Source organism: Lissotriton helveticus, chromosome 9, assembly GCF_964261635.1.
Source record: "Lissotriton helveticus chromosome 9, aLisHel1.1, whole genome shotgun sequence".
NCBI classification, from domain to species: Eukaryota; Metazoa; Chordata; class Amphibia; order Caudata; family Salamandridae; genus Lissotriton; species Lissotriton helveticus.
In genome coordinates this window covers 328886141-328903791 of record NC_136070.1, presented here as the reverse complement: position 1 = coordinate 328903791, position 17651 = coordinate 328886141, and the positions used below count along the sequence as shown (strand labels likewise).

At 45.5% G+C, this 17651-nt stretch overlaps 1 protein-coding gene across 7 annotated transcripts in view; it reads left to right on the top strand.

Annotated features, from left to right (window-relative positions):
* The window catches only part of EML5 (EMAP like 5), a 1317369-nt gene that overhangs the window by 399962 nt on the left and 899756 nt on the right, over positions 1 to 17651 (top strand). For all 7 annotated transcript variants that reach the window (XR_013600929.1, XR_013600930.1, XR_013600931.1 and 4 more), the window contains exon 6: positions 11149 to 11284. Coding sequence is in view for 4 of the 7 variants with exons in the window: in XM_078660021.1 (XP_078516147.1) it covers positions 11149 to 11284 (136 nt within the window). In the remaining 3 variants the exon portion in view is untranslated. The remainder of the gene's footprint in view (positions 1 to 11148; positions 11285 to 17651) is intronic.

Genomic DNA, 17651 nt, shown 5'->3' with positions numbered 1-17651 from the left:
TGCCATTCCGTCCGCTTTTGGTCCACTGTGTCAAAAGCCGCAATTCAGCTGAGTTGCGCCCACTCTTGCGGTGCAGCGATAGGCGGCTGTCACAGGACTCTCAAAATGGCGGCAGGCTGTTTCCTTTTTGGGCCTGGTCCACTGAAATGGCCCTGGGACACCTTGGAAATCAGACGCTTGTCTGCTAGGTCTTGGACCCCATTCTCGAAAGGGTCCCCTCCGCCTTGAGGATTCATCAAAAGTTTTGGGGGCCCCCGACTCCTGCAGGCTTCTGGTGGGGAGCGGCTGCCATGATTGCTCGCGGAATGACCACGACGGAGCCACGAGATGGTGGTGCTTTCATGGTGACTCCAGCTTCAGTCTGAAACATCCAGAAACAAGGTGGGGCTTTCATCGTTTGGGAAAAAAAAAAAGTTTTCATCCAATGAAAAGTGTTATTTTTAGGTCATATGATCAAGCCTTCCATCATTAGGAAACCAAAAGTAAAATGAACCAATGAAAAGTTTTATAAACAAGTCACATGACCTGTTATGCGGCATAGGGTATAAAATGCGGAGAAAATACGTTGGCACGTGAGGCGGCGTCAGTAGCGGACCGATGTGCGAATAGGCCGAAGGCAACACAACGCGCCAAGATCCGGATGGCACCGAGGTGGTGTCCAGCAAGTTGCAGCACTGGTGTGGCCATCCTACAATGCTGAAAGTCGGCGTGGGGCGCCCCGTTGGCCTGTGAGTTCGCGTCAGTAGCGGACCGATGTGCGAATAGGCCGAAGGCAGCACAACGCGCCAAGATCCGGATGGCACCGAGGTGGTGTCTAGTAAGTTGCCGCACTGGTGTGGCCATCCTACAATGTTGAAAGTCGGCGTGGGGCGCCCCGTTGGACTGTGAGATGGCGTCAGTAGCGGACCGATGTGCGAATGGGGCCAAAGGCAGCGCAACAATATTTTCTGAATAGAAGACACCACAAGGCGCTGAGATGCCAAGATCCGGATGGCACCGAGGTGGTGTCTAGTAAGGTGCACTGGTGTGGCCATCCTACAATGGTAAAAGTCGGCGTGGGGCGCCCTGTTGGCCTGTGAGATGGTGTCAGTAGCGGACCGATGTGCGAATGGGGCCAAAGGCAGCGCAACAATATTTTCTGACTAGAAGACACCACAAGGCGCTGAGATGCCAAGATCCGGATGGCACCGAGGTGATGTCTAGCAAGTTGCTGTACTGGTGTGGCCATCCTAAAATGCTGAAACTCGGCGTGGGGCGCCCCATTAGCCTGTGAGATGGCGTCAGTAGCGGACCGATGTGCGAATGGGGCCAAAGGCAGCGCAACAATGTTTTCTGAATAGAAGACACCACAAGGCGCTGAGATTCGGTTACCACCGACGTGATGTCTAGCAAGTTGCCGCACTGGTGTGGCCATCCTACAATACTGCTCCGAATAACGGCGTGGGGTGCCCGAAGGGGGGGGGGGAGGCGGCGTGAACGGGCCTTCCTAGGTGGAGGCTCGTCTGCTGTAGTGGGGCGCCCCTTTACCGTTTCAGTTGCCATTCAGCTGAGTTTCGGCTGCTCTTGATGCTACAGCAACAGGCGGCTGCAACAGGACTCTCAAAATGGCGGCCTGTTCTTTGGATTTGGGCCTGGTCCACTAAAATGGCCCTGGGACACCTTAGAACTCGGACGCTCGATTTTTTTTTCCTTTCCTGTACATGCAAAAAAAGGTAAATGCCCGGTACGTTACACGCTTCATCTGCCACGATGTACTCTCCAGAGGAACCGAAAAAAAATATAGTTATGGTAACTATACCATGCATCGTCATATGGAGAGGTGGCACCAATTAATTATAGTGCTGCATAAAAGAGAGATTTGGAGGAGAACCCCCGACCTGGCAGTACATTCATCAAAGAAGTGGCACTGACAGCATCAGAGGCAAGGGAAACGGTCCCAAATATTTAGAAGAACTTTGGAAAGATTAAAATGACATGTTTAGATTGTGGCAAATTAATTTCATGTGGACAGATGAGTGTTACTCTAATAAATACAGCATATGAACATCATCATAGTCGATGGTTGCTAGACATTTTGACTATATCCTGGACCTGCCCGTCCTCGCCCAAAATGGCGCCGGAATAAATGGGACTCGTAACTCCTTGTTGTGTACTGGTTGCAGAACTTTGAAATCACAAGATACGTATGCAGTTTTGAAGCACATGGCGGGCGGGGACGAGAATTGATTGAATATTTCGACATCCCTATTGATATTAAGTTCTGATGTGTTATTGATTACTGTACTATTGAAAGTTCGAATTAACGTCACCCGTGGTACTTGCCCGCAAATGTATATCTAGATAATTTTATTGTAACTGGCCCTGTCGTATTTTAATTATAAAATGTACGTCCACCAATTCCGCAACTGTTAGACACCTTAGTTCTTGCAACCTAATGGCCCGCCCGTTACGTTCCTCTACAGTGTAAATGTCTACTCATCATATACGATTACAGTTTGCTCCGTGGCCGGCCCACGTGGTTATAGGCTCGTATTTGTATAATGAAATTTTCACAATAAAGGTTTTTAAAAGAAAACATGGTAGTAGTATATACATTGGTAAAGTTTTTAATATTTTAATAATAGTCACTGTTTTAGAATCATTAAAAGGCAAGTGAAATAAAGCAGACCAATTACATGAAGGGTAAAAGGTATAATACGCAGGAACGCAGTAAAGATAAATGGTCAAGGGCTGTTGTGTTTTCTACTCCTGCAACATAAAGTGATCGATAAGAATCTCATATTCAGGCGTATCGGCGACTAAGACAGCAGTTCGACCCTCTTTTGCTCAACGGCTCCGTCATGGGACGAAGAAACGCTCTTTTTCTCGAAAAAAGAATATATTTTACTTGCAGGACAGTTGTAAATTTTCCGGGAAAGTACATTAGCCTGGAACATTATAACATATATTTAAGAAAAAATAATGTTCGGAAGTAATAAAAAGCGTAATTTTTAGGTCATATGACCAAGCCTTTCATCATTAGAATAAGAAAAGTAAAATGAACCAATGAAAAGTTTTATTAACAAGTCACATGACTTGTTATGCTTACGTTACGCGCTGCGCGTCGCGCCCCATATGACTTCCGGATGCGCTAACGCGGCGCGTCATATGACGCATTACGCGACAACGCAGGTCCAGAATATAGTCAAAATGTCTCCACCAACCAGCGGTTGGATCACAACCCCTTTCAGCAGGCTAAATAGTTCTGTTAAATGACAACAGAAGGGACAGGCAACAAGAACCATCAGTCAAAGAGGGGAGGGCTAGTTCTTCTCTACCGGGTTACATTGGGGCGCTACCGGAACTGATCGAATTGGTAGTCTACAGTGTTTCTGGATGTTTCAGACTGAAGCTGGGGTTAGCATGAGAGCACCACCATTTCGTAGCTCCGTCGTGGCCATTCCGCAACCAATCATGGCAGCCGCTCTTTATCGTTATTTTGGGCGGGGTGGGTGGCGGAGCCGAGCTGTTTTGCAGCCATCATTGTGTGGAGTTCAGTTCATCTCACTAGTTTCGTATTTGTCATGAGGGGTTGTTCCTAATGTTTCTATTTTAGCGAGGTCAAAAAGAGATCCCATTAGTGGCCTACTGATTTTGCTCGATTCCTTTTGTTTTTTTACACGATTTTTCGTTATCTGCAAAGACTAAACAGAGTATTGCGACTCTGTGTTTGTTTGTAAATAGAGAATGAACCAAAGAGAACCAATTCTAAAACAGTAAATGCTTGGATAACAATCAATCAAATGGAGAGAGAAGCAGGCACGACGTATTACAACGGGGGCAAAGGCCTGCGTTAACTACCTTTCACTATCTGCAAAGAGAGAGTACTCCTAATAGAAATGAGGGGGGGGGCAGCATTCAAAGCAGATCAGTGTGCATAAACACGAAAATGTTTTTACTTACCACGTACTTGACATTCGACAGCTTATGATATTTGCTATTAAAAAACCATTGAAATTCACTGAAAAAACCATAGGTTATAGACCATATATAGTTAGGAATTAGCATTTACAAAACCTTGAAAATTCACTGAAAAAACCATAGGTTATAGACCATATATAGTTAGGAATTAGCATTTACAAAACCTTATTTTACTCACACAAAACCATTGAAATTCCATATATAGTTAGTTGCACTAACTATATATCGCGCACCCGCAATCCACTGCTGATGATGTCACATATTACATCATTCATGACATGGTCAGTGACATCACTGATGACATCACTGATGACATCTCAAATGACATCACTGATGACATCACTGATGACATCTCATTTGACATCAATGACCACATCACTGATGATATCATTCATGTGACAATACAATGCATCTCCTCACATTTTAATATAACCTCTGTTTCACCCAGTGTTAAATACAGAGTATAATTTTTGAAACCATTGACACACCAATACTAGTTACTACATACGCACTCACTGATTCCTATGTCTACACACACCTTCACTCATTCACCCATACAATCATTCATACATACAATCACTCATCTTTACAACACTATCATATGCACTCATACACCTATACAGACACTCAGTCTGCCACTCATCCATGGAGTTACTCACTCACCTAGTCAGTCATGTAAAGAATCAATGACACTTCCATTTTCTTGTCTATACAGTTAAACATAGAGCACCTTACATTTTCAAACATATAGTAACACATACTTACCTTCTTATACAATCATTGATACAAGTACACATTGATCTGCACAGAGTCACACACCTCCCAGCCAGCCACACACACACTCAGTCTCCCATACAAATACTTGGGCAATCAATCAATAACCCATATAGTTACTCATACAGCTACTGATCAACACATGCAGCAGTTTACAGAACAACAGACATAATGATGCACAAATTAAGACAGTTTAGTCACTAACCCATGCACTCAGTGAGACACATTTAATCACTCACTCATACAGTTAGTCATGCACCTACTAAATCCTTCGTCCAGACACTTACACATCCACTCAATCTTCAATATGTAAGACATATTTAAACTTTACAGAAACAAAAAATCACTGGATGTTGTTATCAGTCATGTCATCAGTGATGTCATGTCACTTTTAGAAAGTAGGTATTTTCTTGCCTAACCATCCAGCCTGCCTCTGCTAGGTTTTGTATTGCATGTCTGGTTTGTGAGTGACAGGGGCTGGGTGGCTCCAGGAGACAGGGTGACTCAGCACTAGGCAGAATATACCTATCTGCATTGGCGAGTGGTAGGAGGAGTAGCCGGACCATACGGACGCAGACTATTTGGACCGCCGTGACGGATTAAGTGCGAAATTAAGGAGGACAGAAGTTTACCCTCCCCTGGTTTAAGCCTGATCCGAAGAGGCCTAACCACACTGTGGAACCTATCTATGCCGATTTCGTTTATTCCCCGTCTGAATATATCTCTTCTTGGACGTTGTGCCACTCTATGACCTACGGATGGTTTCCCTGAGATAATGTCTCAGAGGTGTTCTTCTTTTCTGTACATATTTACTGTATGCCATCATAGTGTGTTAACTTTATTTTTTATTGTATATGTTGTTGAGTTGGTCCAAATTGGTGAGACTGAGTTGTATTTGAGTGGTGTGAATGAGCGGAATGTTTTGAGATGCGTTATGGATGTTTAAATTGGCTTAGTGGGTTACATATTTAACGTATTAATTTATATATGATGATTATCTATCTGTGGATTGTTTTGATCTTTGAGGAATCTATGTAAAATAATTAAAGAAACAATATATTTTTCTAAATATTTCTGTGTGTGGGGCAATGTATTTATTTCAATTTATTTAGGATATATTACCAATGTTCAAAGAAATTGCCTGAGAGAGGTCTTGTTCTTGTAGTAGCACCTGGACCGGAATAGGGCTGTGCCTGCGTTCCACAATGCTGGCTCCACCTCCTGTGGTGCGTCTGATGACCCTGGGCCACACTGACAAAGGAAGAAGTTGAGCACTCGCAGAATGCACCCAGAACTGGTTTGGACTAGGTACAGACACTCTCTGCCTTCAGATAACAAATGATTTGGTGGTATAAATATTGGGGCCCAAACCCCAGAACTTTAGCACTCTTTTGGATCTAGAAGACTGCCAAGAAGAAGAGCTGGAGAAGCTGTGAGGAGGAACTACCACTTTGCTGTGTGCTTTGCTGTGTTGGCCTGCAGTGACTGCTTCTGTCTTGGGCAGTGAAAGGATTGGACTGAACTTTCTGCAATCTACTTTTGTGAGTTTCTCCAAGGGATTGCGGTAGAGCTTGCCCCCTGTTCAAGAAGTCTTAGGACAGCAAAGACTTTGAGCTCTTCTGCTCTCAACACTGGGGACTGTGTGTTTTGTGCTGCAACAGAAGAAAAGAAACTCAACGACATCTATGACACTGCTGCCGAGTCCGTATCCTGGCGGCACCGCAGAGGGCACCACCGCAATGCCGCACCGCGACCCTGGTCTCACCGGCGACGCCTGCTGATGCCACCACCCAGCCGCTGCTCGTACCGCGACCTGTGGGCACCGCACTCCAAACCGCCTCGTTTCGCGGCGACTCCTTGGTATCCCCGACGATGCCGCTCCACACCAGAATAAACGCTGCTGCTTGCACCGTGGTTCGAGTGCACCGCTCGTAAAGTTGCATGATGCACCCCCCTCAGCCCGTACCGCAGCCTTGGCCTACCGACCCTGGTGCCATCGACTCCAGATCGCCAGCCGACGACAGCACTTCAGCAACGACGACACTGCTGCTTGCACAGCGACCTGCCAGCACCGCGACGAGCACCGCATTCACTTTGCACCACGACCATGGTCTCACCGACGACGCCATCCGATGCTGCCACGAGACACTGCTCGCAGCGCGACCTGAGAGCACCGCACGCCGCACCGCTGCACTTTGCATCGCAGCACCTGATACCTGCTGACGCCAGCGCTCCTGACTTCAACTAAGAGGAGTCCGACCTGCAACGCGTGAGACTTTGAGTGCTCCGAGGACTCCTGCACCGACCTCCGGAACCAACGCCTGCAGACGCCGTGCTTTCGGAAGCTCAATGAGAGGTCGCCGAAGCCCTGAATTTCTAAAAGGTACTGTGTGTGGGTCTTCCCGACACCGTAGCTGGCCCGCGACACCGTGGTCAGCCAGAACTGTTTGGATTTGTTTGCTCACTACGCCGTGATAGCCCCGGACGGAGTTATGGACAACAAGGAACTGTTTTTCATGGTTATTTTGATTAAGTGAAGACTTGTAAGCACTGTGTTGTGGATTTGTATCGCTTTTGGTCTTGTCTTAAGTATATAAAAATATTGGATATTTTTCTAAACTCGTGTGGTGTCTATTTGTAGTGCTTACACTGTATTACTGTTGGTTATGTGCAAATGCTTTACACACGGCCTCTCAGATGAGCCTGACTGCTCGTGCCAAGCTACCAAGGGGATGAGCAGGGGTTATTTTAAGAGTGTAACTCCCTTATCCTGACTAGGAAGAAGGGGCCCTATTTGGACAAAGGTGCAAGCCCTTGCCAACTAGAGACCGCCATTTCTAACAGTCGCACAGTGGCTCATCAGAACCGCCGCTGCGCAAAGCATCCTCCATGCAGGATTTCACATTGCAGCCCTCAGCTCTCTAGAACTGCTGCTGCGTGATGCATCCCCAAAGCAGGATCTTGCATCACTGCCTGCAGCTCCTAGAAACCTTCGCTATGCAAAGCATCCCCAACCCGCGACCTCACAATGTTCCACAATCAAGATTTAAAGTACTTTGTTAGGTGGGTATACCTTGGTCCCTGTATCCTGCCCACACACCTTCGTGGTTGGCCTGAACTTGTGACTTTGTCCTGAACTAGCATGACCAGAAAACCACAGTTTGGGGCCGATTAGGATGGCGGACGGACTTGCGTCCGTCCGCCACCCTTGAGGAGGAGGGAACGTCCGCAGGGGCTGCGGCGTTCCCTCCGTGCTGATTAGGATGTGACCACCAGGGTGGCGGTCACATCCTCTATATTTAACATTGCGGCGGGTGCAGCTTCAAGCTGCACCCGCCGCAATGTTAAAAAAGCATGTGTTACATTTACATGCACAAAGCGGCAGGCACCGCACGGTGCCTGCTGCTTTGTGCACGCAAATGCAGGGGGGTACCATAGGTACCCCCCATGTGCACCCCCCACCCCCCATTCACCCAGGGGGCCCGCAACGGGCCCCCAAAGTGAATGTCCGTATGCTTTTCCATGGCGGAAAAGCCGCCGTGGAAAAGCAGTTTTACACAACCATCATAATATGGCGGACGGTGTCTCATAGACACCGCCTGCCATGTTATAGCTTTTCCGCCGCGGTCGGAAGCCGACCGCAGCGGAAAAGCGGCAGACGGAATTCCAGACCCACCAGCCATCCTAATTTGGCGGTGGGTCTTTGGAGTCTCCGCCGCGGTTTTTCCGCATCCTCCGGGCCGGCGGAAGTGTCCGCCGGCCCGGAGGATGCGAAAAAACCGCCATCCTAATCGGCCCCTAAGTGTGTTCTGCATTTTGGCACTATTTTTACTGAAATCTTTAAAATTACATATCGCTGATTCCTCTGATTGGATTTTTGTTGTTCTGGTGTCAAATAATTTATGAAATGTATTCTATTTTTAAAAATTGGAATAGGATTTGTTTTTTATTGTGTTTTCATTTTGTTACTGATTGTGTGCTGCCTGGGCTTGGTTAGGAGGAAGTGACTTTGGATTGCATTGGCCCAGCAAGAACACACAAAATTGTAATTCCTACAGGTTTACTGCTGAACTCCGCAAAATGGGCAGGTGCAAGTCTGAAGATAAAGAGAGGAGGGAGGGAGTATTTCATACATAGCTGGTGACACATGTCCAGTTATCCCCCAGCATATGAACTTACTGACATGAAAAATGTGAACTGACTCTTAGTTGCTCTGAAGAAATAAAACAGCACGTTGTGATTCTAAATGTTTAACAAGCTTTTAATGCAAACACAGCAAGCTAAGCAGCAGATAATCGAATGTCAATTTTTATTTCAACTGACTGGAGAACTGATACAAAACTGCAAGTTGGAGCACTTAGGGGCCGATTCCGATGTCGGACGGACCCGAGTCCGTCGACATTGGTCATGAACCATAACCGACAGACCTACTGTTGTTGGTTACAGCCCTGCAAGTGCAATGCGACCGAACCCTGTTCGGTCGCACTTGTATGTTGCACAATGGGAGCATGCATTCCGAGCGGAATGCATGCCCGCATTGTGAAATGGAGGGGTGCAGTTCATCCCTGCGGCCGGCACCCCAAGGTGCCTGCCACCGGGCACAGTGATCAACAGAGGGGCACCATAGGTGTCCCCGGGCCGCCATTCGGTGGCCTTGCACCCATGGGGAGCCTACTGGGGGCCCCCAAAGACAGTTTTCGACTGCCTTTTCATGCTGGAAAGATCGGCACAAAAAGGCAGTGGAAAACTGCTATCGTACTCCCTCGTTCGTAAAGAGGCGGCCGGGTGAGTACGGAGGGATTTCCGGATGGCAGATGGGTTCTCTGAGCCCGTCCGAAGCCATCCGGAAATCCGAGGCGGATTCCTTTCCAACCAAGCCCACCGGAATGGCTCGGTTGGAAAGGAATCCGGACGGCACCTTCTGATGCGGACGGAAGGGCTCCGACTCTTGGTCGGAGCCCTTCCCTCCAACATCAGAATCGGCCCCTAAATGTTAAAATGTAAGCAAATTGTAAAGCTTTGCATACACTTTTCACTTAGTGCACGTCTATACAACATAAACGTGACAGAAACGTATAACTTTCAGCAAAACCCTGCTAATGATGATGATGATTGATGAAATGATTACGCACTTGTATAGCGCATGACTACCCGTAGGCATCTCGGCGCTTGTACGAATACCGCCGAGGAACCCTTCCTGGCCTTTCCCTGTGAGGAGCCCACTCCTGGGAACCCCCAAGGTGAAGTCAGGCATCCTCAGCGTTGTTGGGGCCGTTGTAGAGATTAAGCAAGCTATTGCCCAGAGGTGCATAGTGGGACTCATGATTAGAATAGGCACCGAGGCGAGAATTATCAGGTCCGAGGAAATTGAGCCCGAGACCCGCAGAGGCGGGAATTGAACCCTGGTCCCAGCCAGACTACTGCATCAGGGTCTGCCGCTCTAACCATTGAGCCACACTTCTCTACAATGAGCAAATGGCAGGATGTTCTGCCATAAAATGTGAGACGTCCTTGAAACTAGGATACAATACACGGATACAGTGATGACTTAATTAGTTTCTTTAAATCACATTCCTGGTTTCTAGTATTGAAATTGAGGCTGCACCTTACTACAAGAAATGTGCAAATGTACTACCTCAAAAAAATGACTTTTAGGCCTACTAGAGTCATGAAACTTAGTAAGCATACTTTGCCTACAGGACAGTTCGGCTATTACAAACACTATTAGACTATACAATATCAGTGCACGTTGTATCATACAGTTGCAAGGGAATGTTAAAGTGATTGAAATACATGATTATGTTTTCGCAAAGTGTAGCTACATCAACAAACTGGAGGTGTTAACATCAAGTCTGGTGACTACAAGTAACCACGAGGAACGTGGTGGGCACCAGCACTCATTTTGGGGAGTGGAATTTATTTTACCTCATCATATTTGACTCAAAACAAGAGAGAGGAAGGCAGAAAAAGGGAGAAAGAGAACCGTAGGAGAATAGTGATAAAAGGAGAACGCAGGGATGACAAAGAAGCAGAAGATTGAGATTAAGTGACAGGAAGTGTGGTGGAGCGGAAGAGTGAGACTTGAGCGGAATCAGAACTAGGAAATCTTGCTATTTATCAACCCAGGCTCCCAAGGAATACTGCAGACCCCTCCGCTTATATTTTTAGCAAATTACGAATGCAGGCTAGACATTCACACTGTGTGCAAATGAATGAGCTTTAGTTGGGCAGTTCGAAAAACCTCTAAACGACAAGCAATCCGGTATGAGTGTAATATTGAATTGACTTCACAAATCTTCGATCGGCCAGCATGTGCTGTCTTAAGCCAGTGTTTTCAGACGTAAAATGCCAGTTCTGGATTAAGATTTGTAATGCATGAAGGTTTTCATTAAATTCTGTCTCCTTTTTCCACAGGCGGGAATTTTCAGCATGAATGCTTGCGAAGAAGGCTTTGCAACGGGCGGTCGTGATGGCTGCGTTCGGCTCTGGGATTTAAATTTTAAAGCTATTACTGTGATTGACCTCAGGGAAACAGACCAAGGATACAAAGGTAGAAGTTACTTTTTGTTTTTGTCTGATGTGCCAGTCACAAGATATTAAGGGTAATGTACTCAAGTTTTGTTTAGATGTTAATACTGTCTGAACAATGTCTTTACCATGTGCATAGGGGGCAGTTCAGTATTTTCTAGCTGTCTGAAATACATTGTTGAATGACTCTGCAGACTCAATCATGCTGTGTTCGCTTCAATGCCTGATTTATTTATAACTGAAGGTGGATAGAATGGCCTAGCATCATTTCTAACTTTTAGCCGCACTGGTGTCCGTTTTGGTGACTTCTGCAGCACAATTCTGGTGCACATATACATTTGGTGTGAACACATAAGTTACACAAGAGAATGGATGCACTAAATTTGTGAGCCTGTATTATGCCTTGGAAGATTAGTCTATGTTAGTCTCTGTAGATGTGGATCTCAGAAGCCTGACTCTTAACATGGTAAACACAGACTTGCCTGGGGGCAAAAGGTATGGGACATATAAACTCTGCAAGTCACGCTCATCCTGTTCCCTAATATTTCAGGGCCCCACCATTCCCTGGTTGCCAGGCTGGACTACGGAACCAAAGCAGCCCTGGGAAAAAAGCTCCCACCAGCACTGCATCGGACCAGAGATGTGTGTTTCTCTGCTGCAGTGTCCAGTGTGATGCAAGACAAGTTCAACATTTTAGAGGCAGAGGCCAGGCGGTGACTGACTAGCATATTGTAATCCAAGACTAATTATATACATGTAGTAGGTAGATCAGGCACCCCTGGGAAAGGGCATTAACAACGCGGGCTAAAACATGCATGCCATTACAATGCAAGTGGAACAACTCTTGCCGTAACCACACATATGCATGGTTAAGGCAGTTACCGCTCTAGTTGCAGAGCAGAAGGGCGGGGAGAGGAACAGGAAGGATTGGGACAGGAAGGACCGGGACGCGTCTTGGCAAGTAGGGCTGGGGCTAAGTTTTAGACCTCAGGGCTGGAGGGGTGGGGTAGCTTTTGGGACAGAGGCCAGTTTTATGGCTCAAGGTGGGGGGCTGGGGTCAGGGTAGTTCTTTGTGCTGGGGCGGGGTGGATTGCAAGGCTGGGGATCAGGTTTTAGGGCTCAGGGTGGGGGGTCTTGTGTGATCTTTACCATGCATATGCCTTTAATAATCATGCCTTTACAACGAAATTCATTAGAGTGGCATGCGTGGTAAATCAATCAATAAATCAATCATATCATTTGTAAAGCGCACTACTCACCCGTGAGGGTCTCAAGGCGCTGGGGTGGGGAATGCTGCTACTGCTCGAAAAGCCAGGTCTTGAGGAGTCTTCTCAAGGTCAGCAGGTCTTGGGTCTGCCGTAGGTGGTTGGGGAGCGTGTTCCAGGTCTTGGCGATGATGTGGGAGAACGATCTGCTGCCGGTCGCTCTTCAGAAGCGGGGGAATTGTGGCGAGGTCGGCGGAGCTGGCGGGAAGGGGTGTAGAAGCTGAGTCGTCTGTTGAGGTATGTTGGTCTGGTGTTGTGGAGTGCCTTGTGTGCGTGGGTGAGGAGCTTGACCGGGAGCCAGTGTAGGTCTCTCAGGTGGGGTGTGATGTGGCTGCGGCGAGGGATGTCGAGGATCAGTCATGCAGAGCCGTTCTGGATGCTTTGGAGCCGTCTCAGGAGTTTGGCCGAGGCTCTTGCGTAGAGGGCGTTTCCATAGTCCAACCAGCTGCTGACGAGGGCCTGGGTGACCGTAAAGACTTGGTCGTGGTTGAGTCTGCGTTATTTAGGCATGCGTTCTGTCAAACAACTAGTCCCTAGTACATCCCTAGCATCCCTAGTACAATTCTGGTTACTGCTTGTGTTGCTCTACATTTTAGAATATATAAGAACACACAACCAGCCTATTCTCACTGCCATACTAGTGACTCACGGACAAGGGTAAATTGGAATGTGTAAGCATGGAAGGACTTTAATTTGGAAGAGGGTATTAAAGGAGCTAGAGGGAGGGGGATAATCTGAAAAGTAAGGAAAACTCTTGGTAGCATTAATTATAGAACCATACGTCTCAACCGTAAGCTAATGCAAGACAGTTACATTTAGCATTTCTGAATGAAGAGACAGACAGTAACAGTTACGTTTAAAAAAATTATTTAAATTAATTCAGTTTGTAAAAAAGTACTCTACTAGAACAGTGCATGACTTCCTATAGAGCATTCATTCACGAGCAGTAGCTGAAACAGTACATTTTAACGGCAATTTGTTTTGGAGATGGTTGATACCATGTTGCAAAAACCGAATATGAAGAATGGTATTAGCAAGATTCAAGAGGAAAAGTTCTAGAGCAAGCATTGTACAATGTTTTTACGTTGTATATTTTTTTAACATTATACATGCGTACAATTGTATGTGCTTGTAGATGCATTGTTTTGCTCACCATCTCCGATTCATAGCAATTTGTCAAAGACCAGTTTGCAGCTCAGGGCATCAAACATTTCTGTTCTCGTGTAGCATTCCTTACCAGGGGGCAGCACCATTTCTAGATGGCCTCTGCTTTTATGGGACAGCGTCATTCTTGTTCTTGTCTGAAGCCACAAACCGAGCTGATGAGAAGAAGCGAGGGGCTTTTTAGCACGAGGAAGAGCTGCGAGCGGGTTTTCAGAGTCCAGCCACACCCTTCAAGGAGAAGCATGCTGTGATGACAAAAGCCATCTCGGAAATGCAACTTACAACATTAAAAACACAAGTAAAATAAACTCATGCTTGATCAAGAAATCATTTATTTTGTATCTTTTACTTAGCTTTTTGCACAATACATATTCTTTTTTTCTTTTAACTAAGCCTGAACAAATATTGTGCAGTCACATTCTTTTTAGACTCATCTTCAAGTAACAGTTCGTTCACCTCTTTACTTTGTTGCTTCTAATGTGGCGACCATTTTCTTTTATGACTTTTGCCTCCAACTATTAATCTCTGCTAGATGCTAAACGTAATACATCTCATACGCTGCAATGGTAGCACATCTTTGGAGGCTGAATCAGACATATAAAGACAATAAAGAACACATTGGTGAGAGAGAAACTTCATCCAATTGGAGCGCCTTTTATAAGCACCAGTTAAGGACACACTCATTTTTTGTAGGCACAGGAGATTAAGTGATTTGCCCAGATTCACTGGATGTCGAGCCGATGTCGAGACTCGAAACCCCCCCCCCGCTCCGAAGTCGGCAGCCATTACACCACATCCTCTCCCCATTCATGGTTAGTAGTTGGTTCTGTTTAAGGTGGCACTAATTGGAGAAAGGGGGGGGGGGTGCAAGATGTCTCCTGACAAGAGCACCAGCACTTATTTTCTTCCAAATTAACCAATGCATCTGAGTTCAGAAACAGCGAGAAAGGCAGTTTAATAACCCGGCAAGTTGCTCCACTGAATCCTCCTTCAAGGTTTGAACGTTTAGTAATTGCTCCCTTTGTATTCCTCACACAATGGTGCTGGGAGTGGGATGGGGTATCAGACTTAAGGGGTCTCCAGCCTTTTCTGTTGTGAGAGCTACTTCTGATCAGTGAAAATCATTGTGAGCTACTGAAGGCCAGGCCACTTGCGTAGAGTTACCAGACACTCCCATGCCCAGCTCCACTGACTTTAAGCCTAATGTTCATAGAGCCAGATACTATGGTTTGAACAAAATACTTTGACTAGGGGAAATATGACAGGGCTGCCATGTGTGTCAATAAGAGCGTGGTCTTTGGGGATGTATGAAGATGTGTTTATAAATGGGGTATATGTTTATGGGTGAATGAGACCTTGTGTCGTGTATACTTGTGGCACAGGACATACCTTTCACCATATGTGTCACCGATACATGTATAACACAAACATACAACCATTTTTTAGATGGTAGAAGTTGAAAGTGCAGAAAAATGTTCTGCAAAAATGTTCATAACATGGAACATTTTTCCGCACTTTAAATTTCACCCACTTAAAAAACATGGCTGTATTTTTCAGTTATACATACGGCACAGTGTCTACCAGCCAATGGGAGCAAGATGCCTCCTGTGTGTAAATGTAACATTTTGAAATGGGAGACACTAAAGAGTTAACTTTGTTTATATAGATTCCATAAAATTTATCAATTACATTTTCTCCCATATCAATTTCACACTTACATCTTGCACCTAGTGAATTTTAGACACAGTCCAGTATTTATAACAGAAAATACAGTCATTTGTTTAAATAGGAGGAATTTGAAGCGAAAATACATGCTTCATAAAATACTAGAACAATCATAGAGTGGAGTGCACTCCATTTCATCCATATATTCAATGTCATCCGTATTTGCAATAGAATGCGTGCATTCCGGATACCGCGGTCCGCCCTCCAACCGCGTGAAAAAGTAAATGACAATGGATTAGGGAACGTAATCTCACTCCCATACCGGAAGCACTGCTGAAAGGCTTTGTCGCACAAAAGATTCCAAAAATGGATCCAGTTTTGTAATTTTAATCCATTTATTTCAGTTCTCAATTTTTAATTCCTTTTCGTCCATCACATGAAAAACCGTTATGTATTTAATTCTGATGTGTGTGTGTGTGTGTGTGTGTTGGACTTGTAAAGCGCACGGCTGCCCGTAAGCGTCCCGGCGCTGGAGACCGCTGGGGAACCCATCCTGGCTTTCCCTGTGAGATGGTCCCTTCTGGGTATCTCCAAGGTGAAACCAGGTATCCCCGGCGTCTGTGGGGGGCCGTTGTAGAGATGAGGCAAGCTTAATGCCCAGAGTTGCCGAGTGTGTTCCCTGGTTAGAGTAGGCACCGAGGCGAGAATTGTCGAGTCCGCTGACCCTGGTCCACGACCCTGCCGCGTCGGGAATTGAACCCTGGTCCCGGGCCGTTCTCTGCTTCCGGGTCTGCCACCTCTAACCAGTGAGCCACACCACTCCAGTGATGCGGTAAATATGCCCATCCGAGCCTTATTTTTACGGCAGGAAACATACATAGTTCATCCTCAGTAGTATCATATTCCCAATGCATTTCGGTTGCTTTCATCAACCTTCGTCAGGGGTACACTACAAATTCAAACAACATTTTAGACTTCATGTTTTAAAACGCATTTCATATCATTACAATGTCATTATTCATTATGTACTTTGTTAAAAAAAAACTCAATCAGCGCTTTCCCTCTAGTGCCTCCCAACGCTGAATAACTCTTCTCCATTTCTGTTATACCTTACAATCCCACGTTAGAAAACATCTACGAGACTATCTCCTCACTAACTTAGATGACAAAAACCTGCCCATTGCCTCTCGTTCCACAAAAAATAAAAATCTCTCTCGTACAACAGTCCCTCAGCATTAACTAGATTGCTCCGCCCACCCTTACGATGTATAAATCTGCGCCTATTAAAAAGATTACATTCTGAGTTTTAGTGAATTAAAAAGTACACATATTAAACAGGACTTTCAAGGTTAAAATGCATCCATATAGTTATTCGTAAGGGTGGGCGGAGCAATCTAGTTAATGCTGAGGGACTGTAGAATCGAAGGAGGGGATAGAATACGTTTTCACATGTAGGTGATTTCAACATACAGGAGCCGTACCGGTGGTTTATGGGTCCCGTAGTAAAGTGACAAAATTCAGGTAACAATTAGGGGCGGGTCTCAAAACGTGGTGTGCTTAAAATGGAGGCAAATGTGAAAGAGCCGTTAACCGGCTTGAGGAATGAGAACTAGGTTTACGAAAATCTTCACAGGTATGAGAGGGATTTATATTTAATGTAGAACGAGAGGCAATGGGCAGGTTTTTGTCATCTAAGTTAGTGGGGAGACAGTCTCGTAGATGTTTTCTAACGTGGGATTGTAAAGTATAACAGAAATGGAGGAGAGTTGATTTAGAGTACTTCAGCGTTGGGAGGCACTAGAGGGAAAGTGCTGATTAAGTTTTTTTTAACAAAGTACATAATGAATAATGACATTGTAATGATATGACATGCGTTTTAAAACATGAAGTCTAAAATGTTGTTTGAATTTGTAGTGTACCCCTGACGAAGGTTGATGAAAGCAACCGAAATGCATTGGGAATATGATACTACTGAGGATGAACTATGTATGTTTCCTGCCGTAAAAATAAGGCTCGGATGGGCATATTTACCTTATCAGAATTAAATACATAACGGTTTTTCATGTGACGGACGAAAAGGAATTAAAAATTGAGAACTGAAATAAATGGATTAAAATGACAAAACTGGATCCATTTTTGGAAACTTTTGTGCGACAAAGCCTTTCAGCAGTGCTTCCGGTATGGGAGCGAGATTACGTTCCCTAATCCATTGTCATAAAGTACTAGGACATAATTGGTTTATTTGAAAGGGGAGAAAAACATTAAGACTTAATGTTTTATAGAAATAATTTTCTA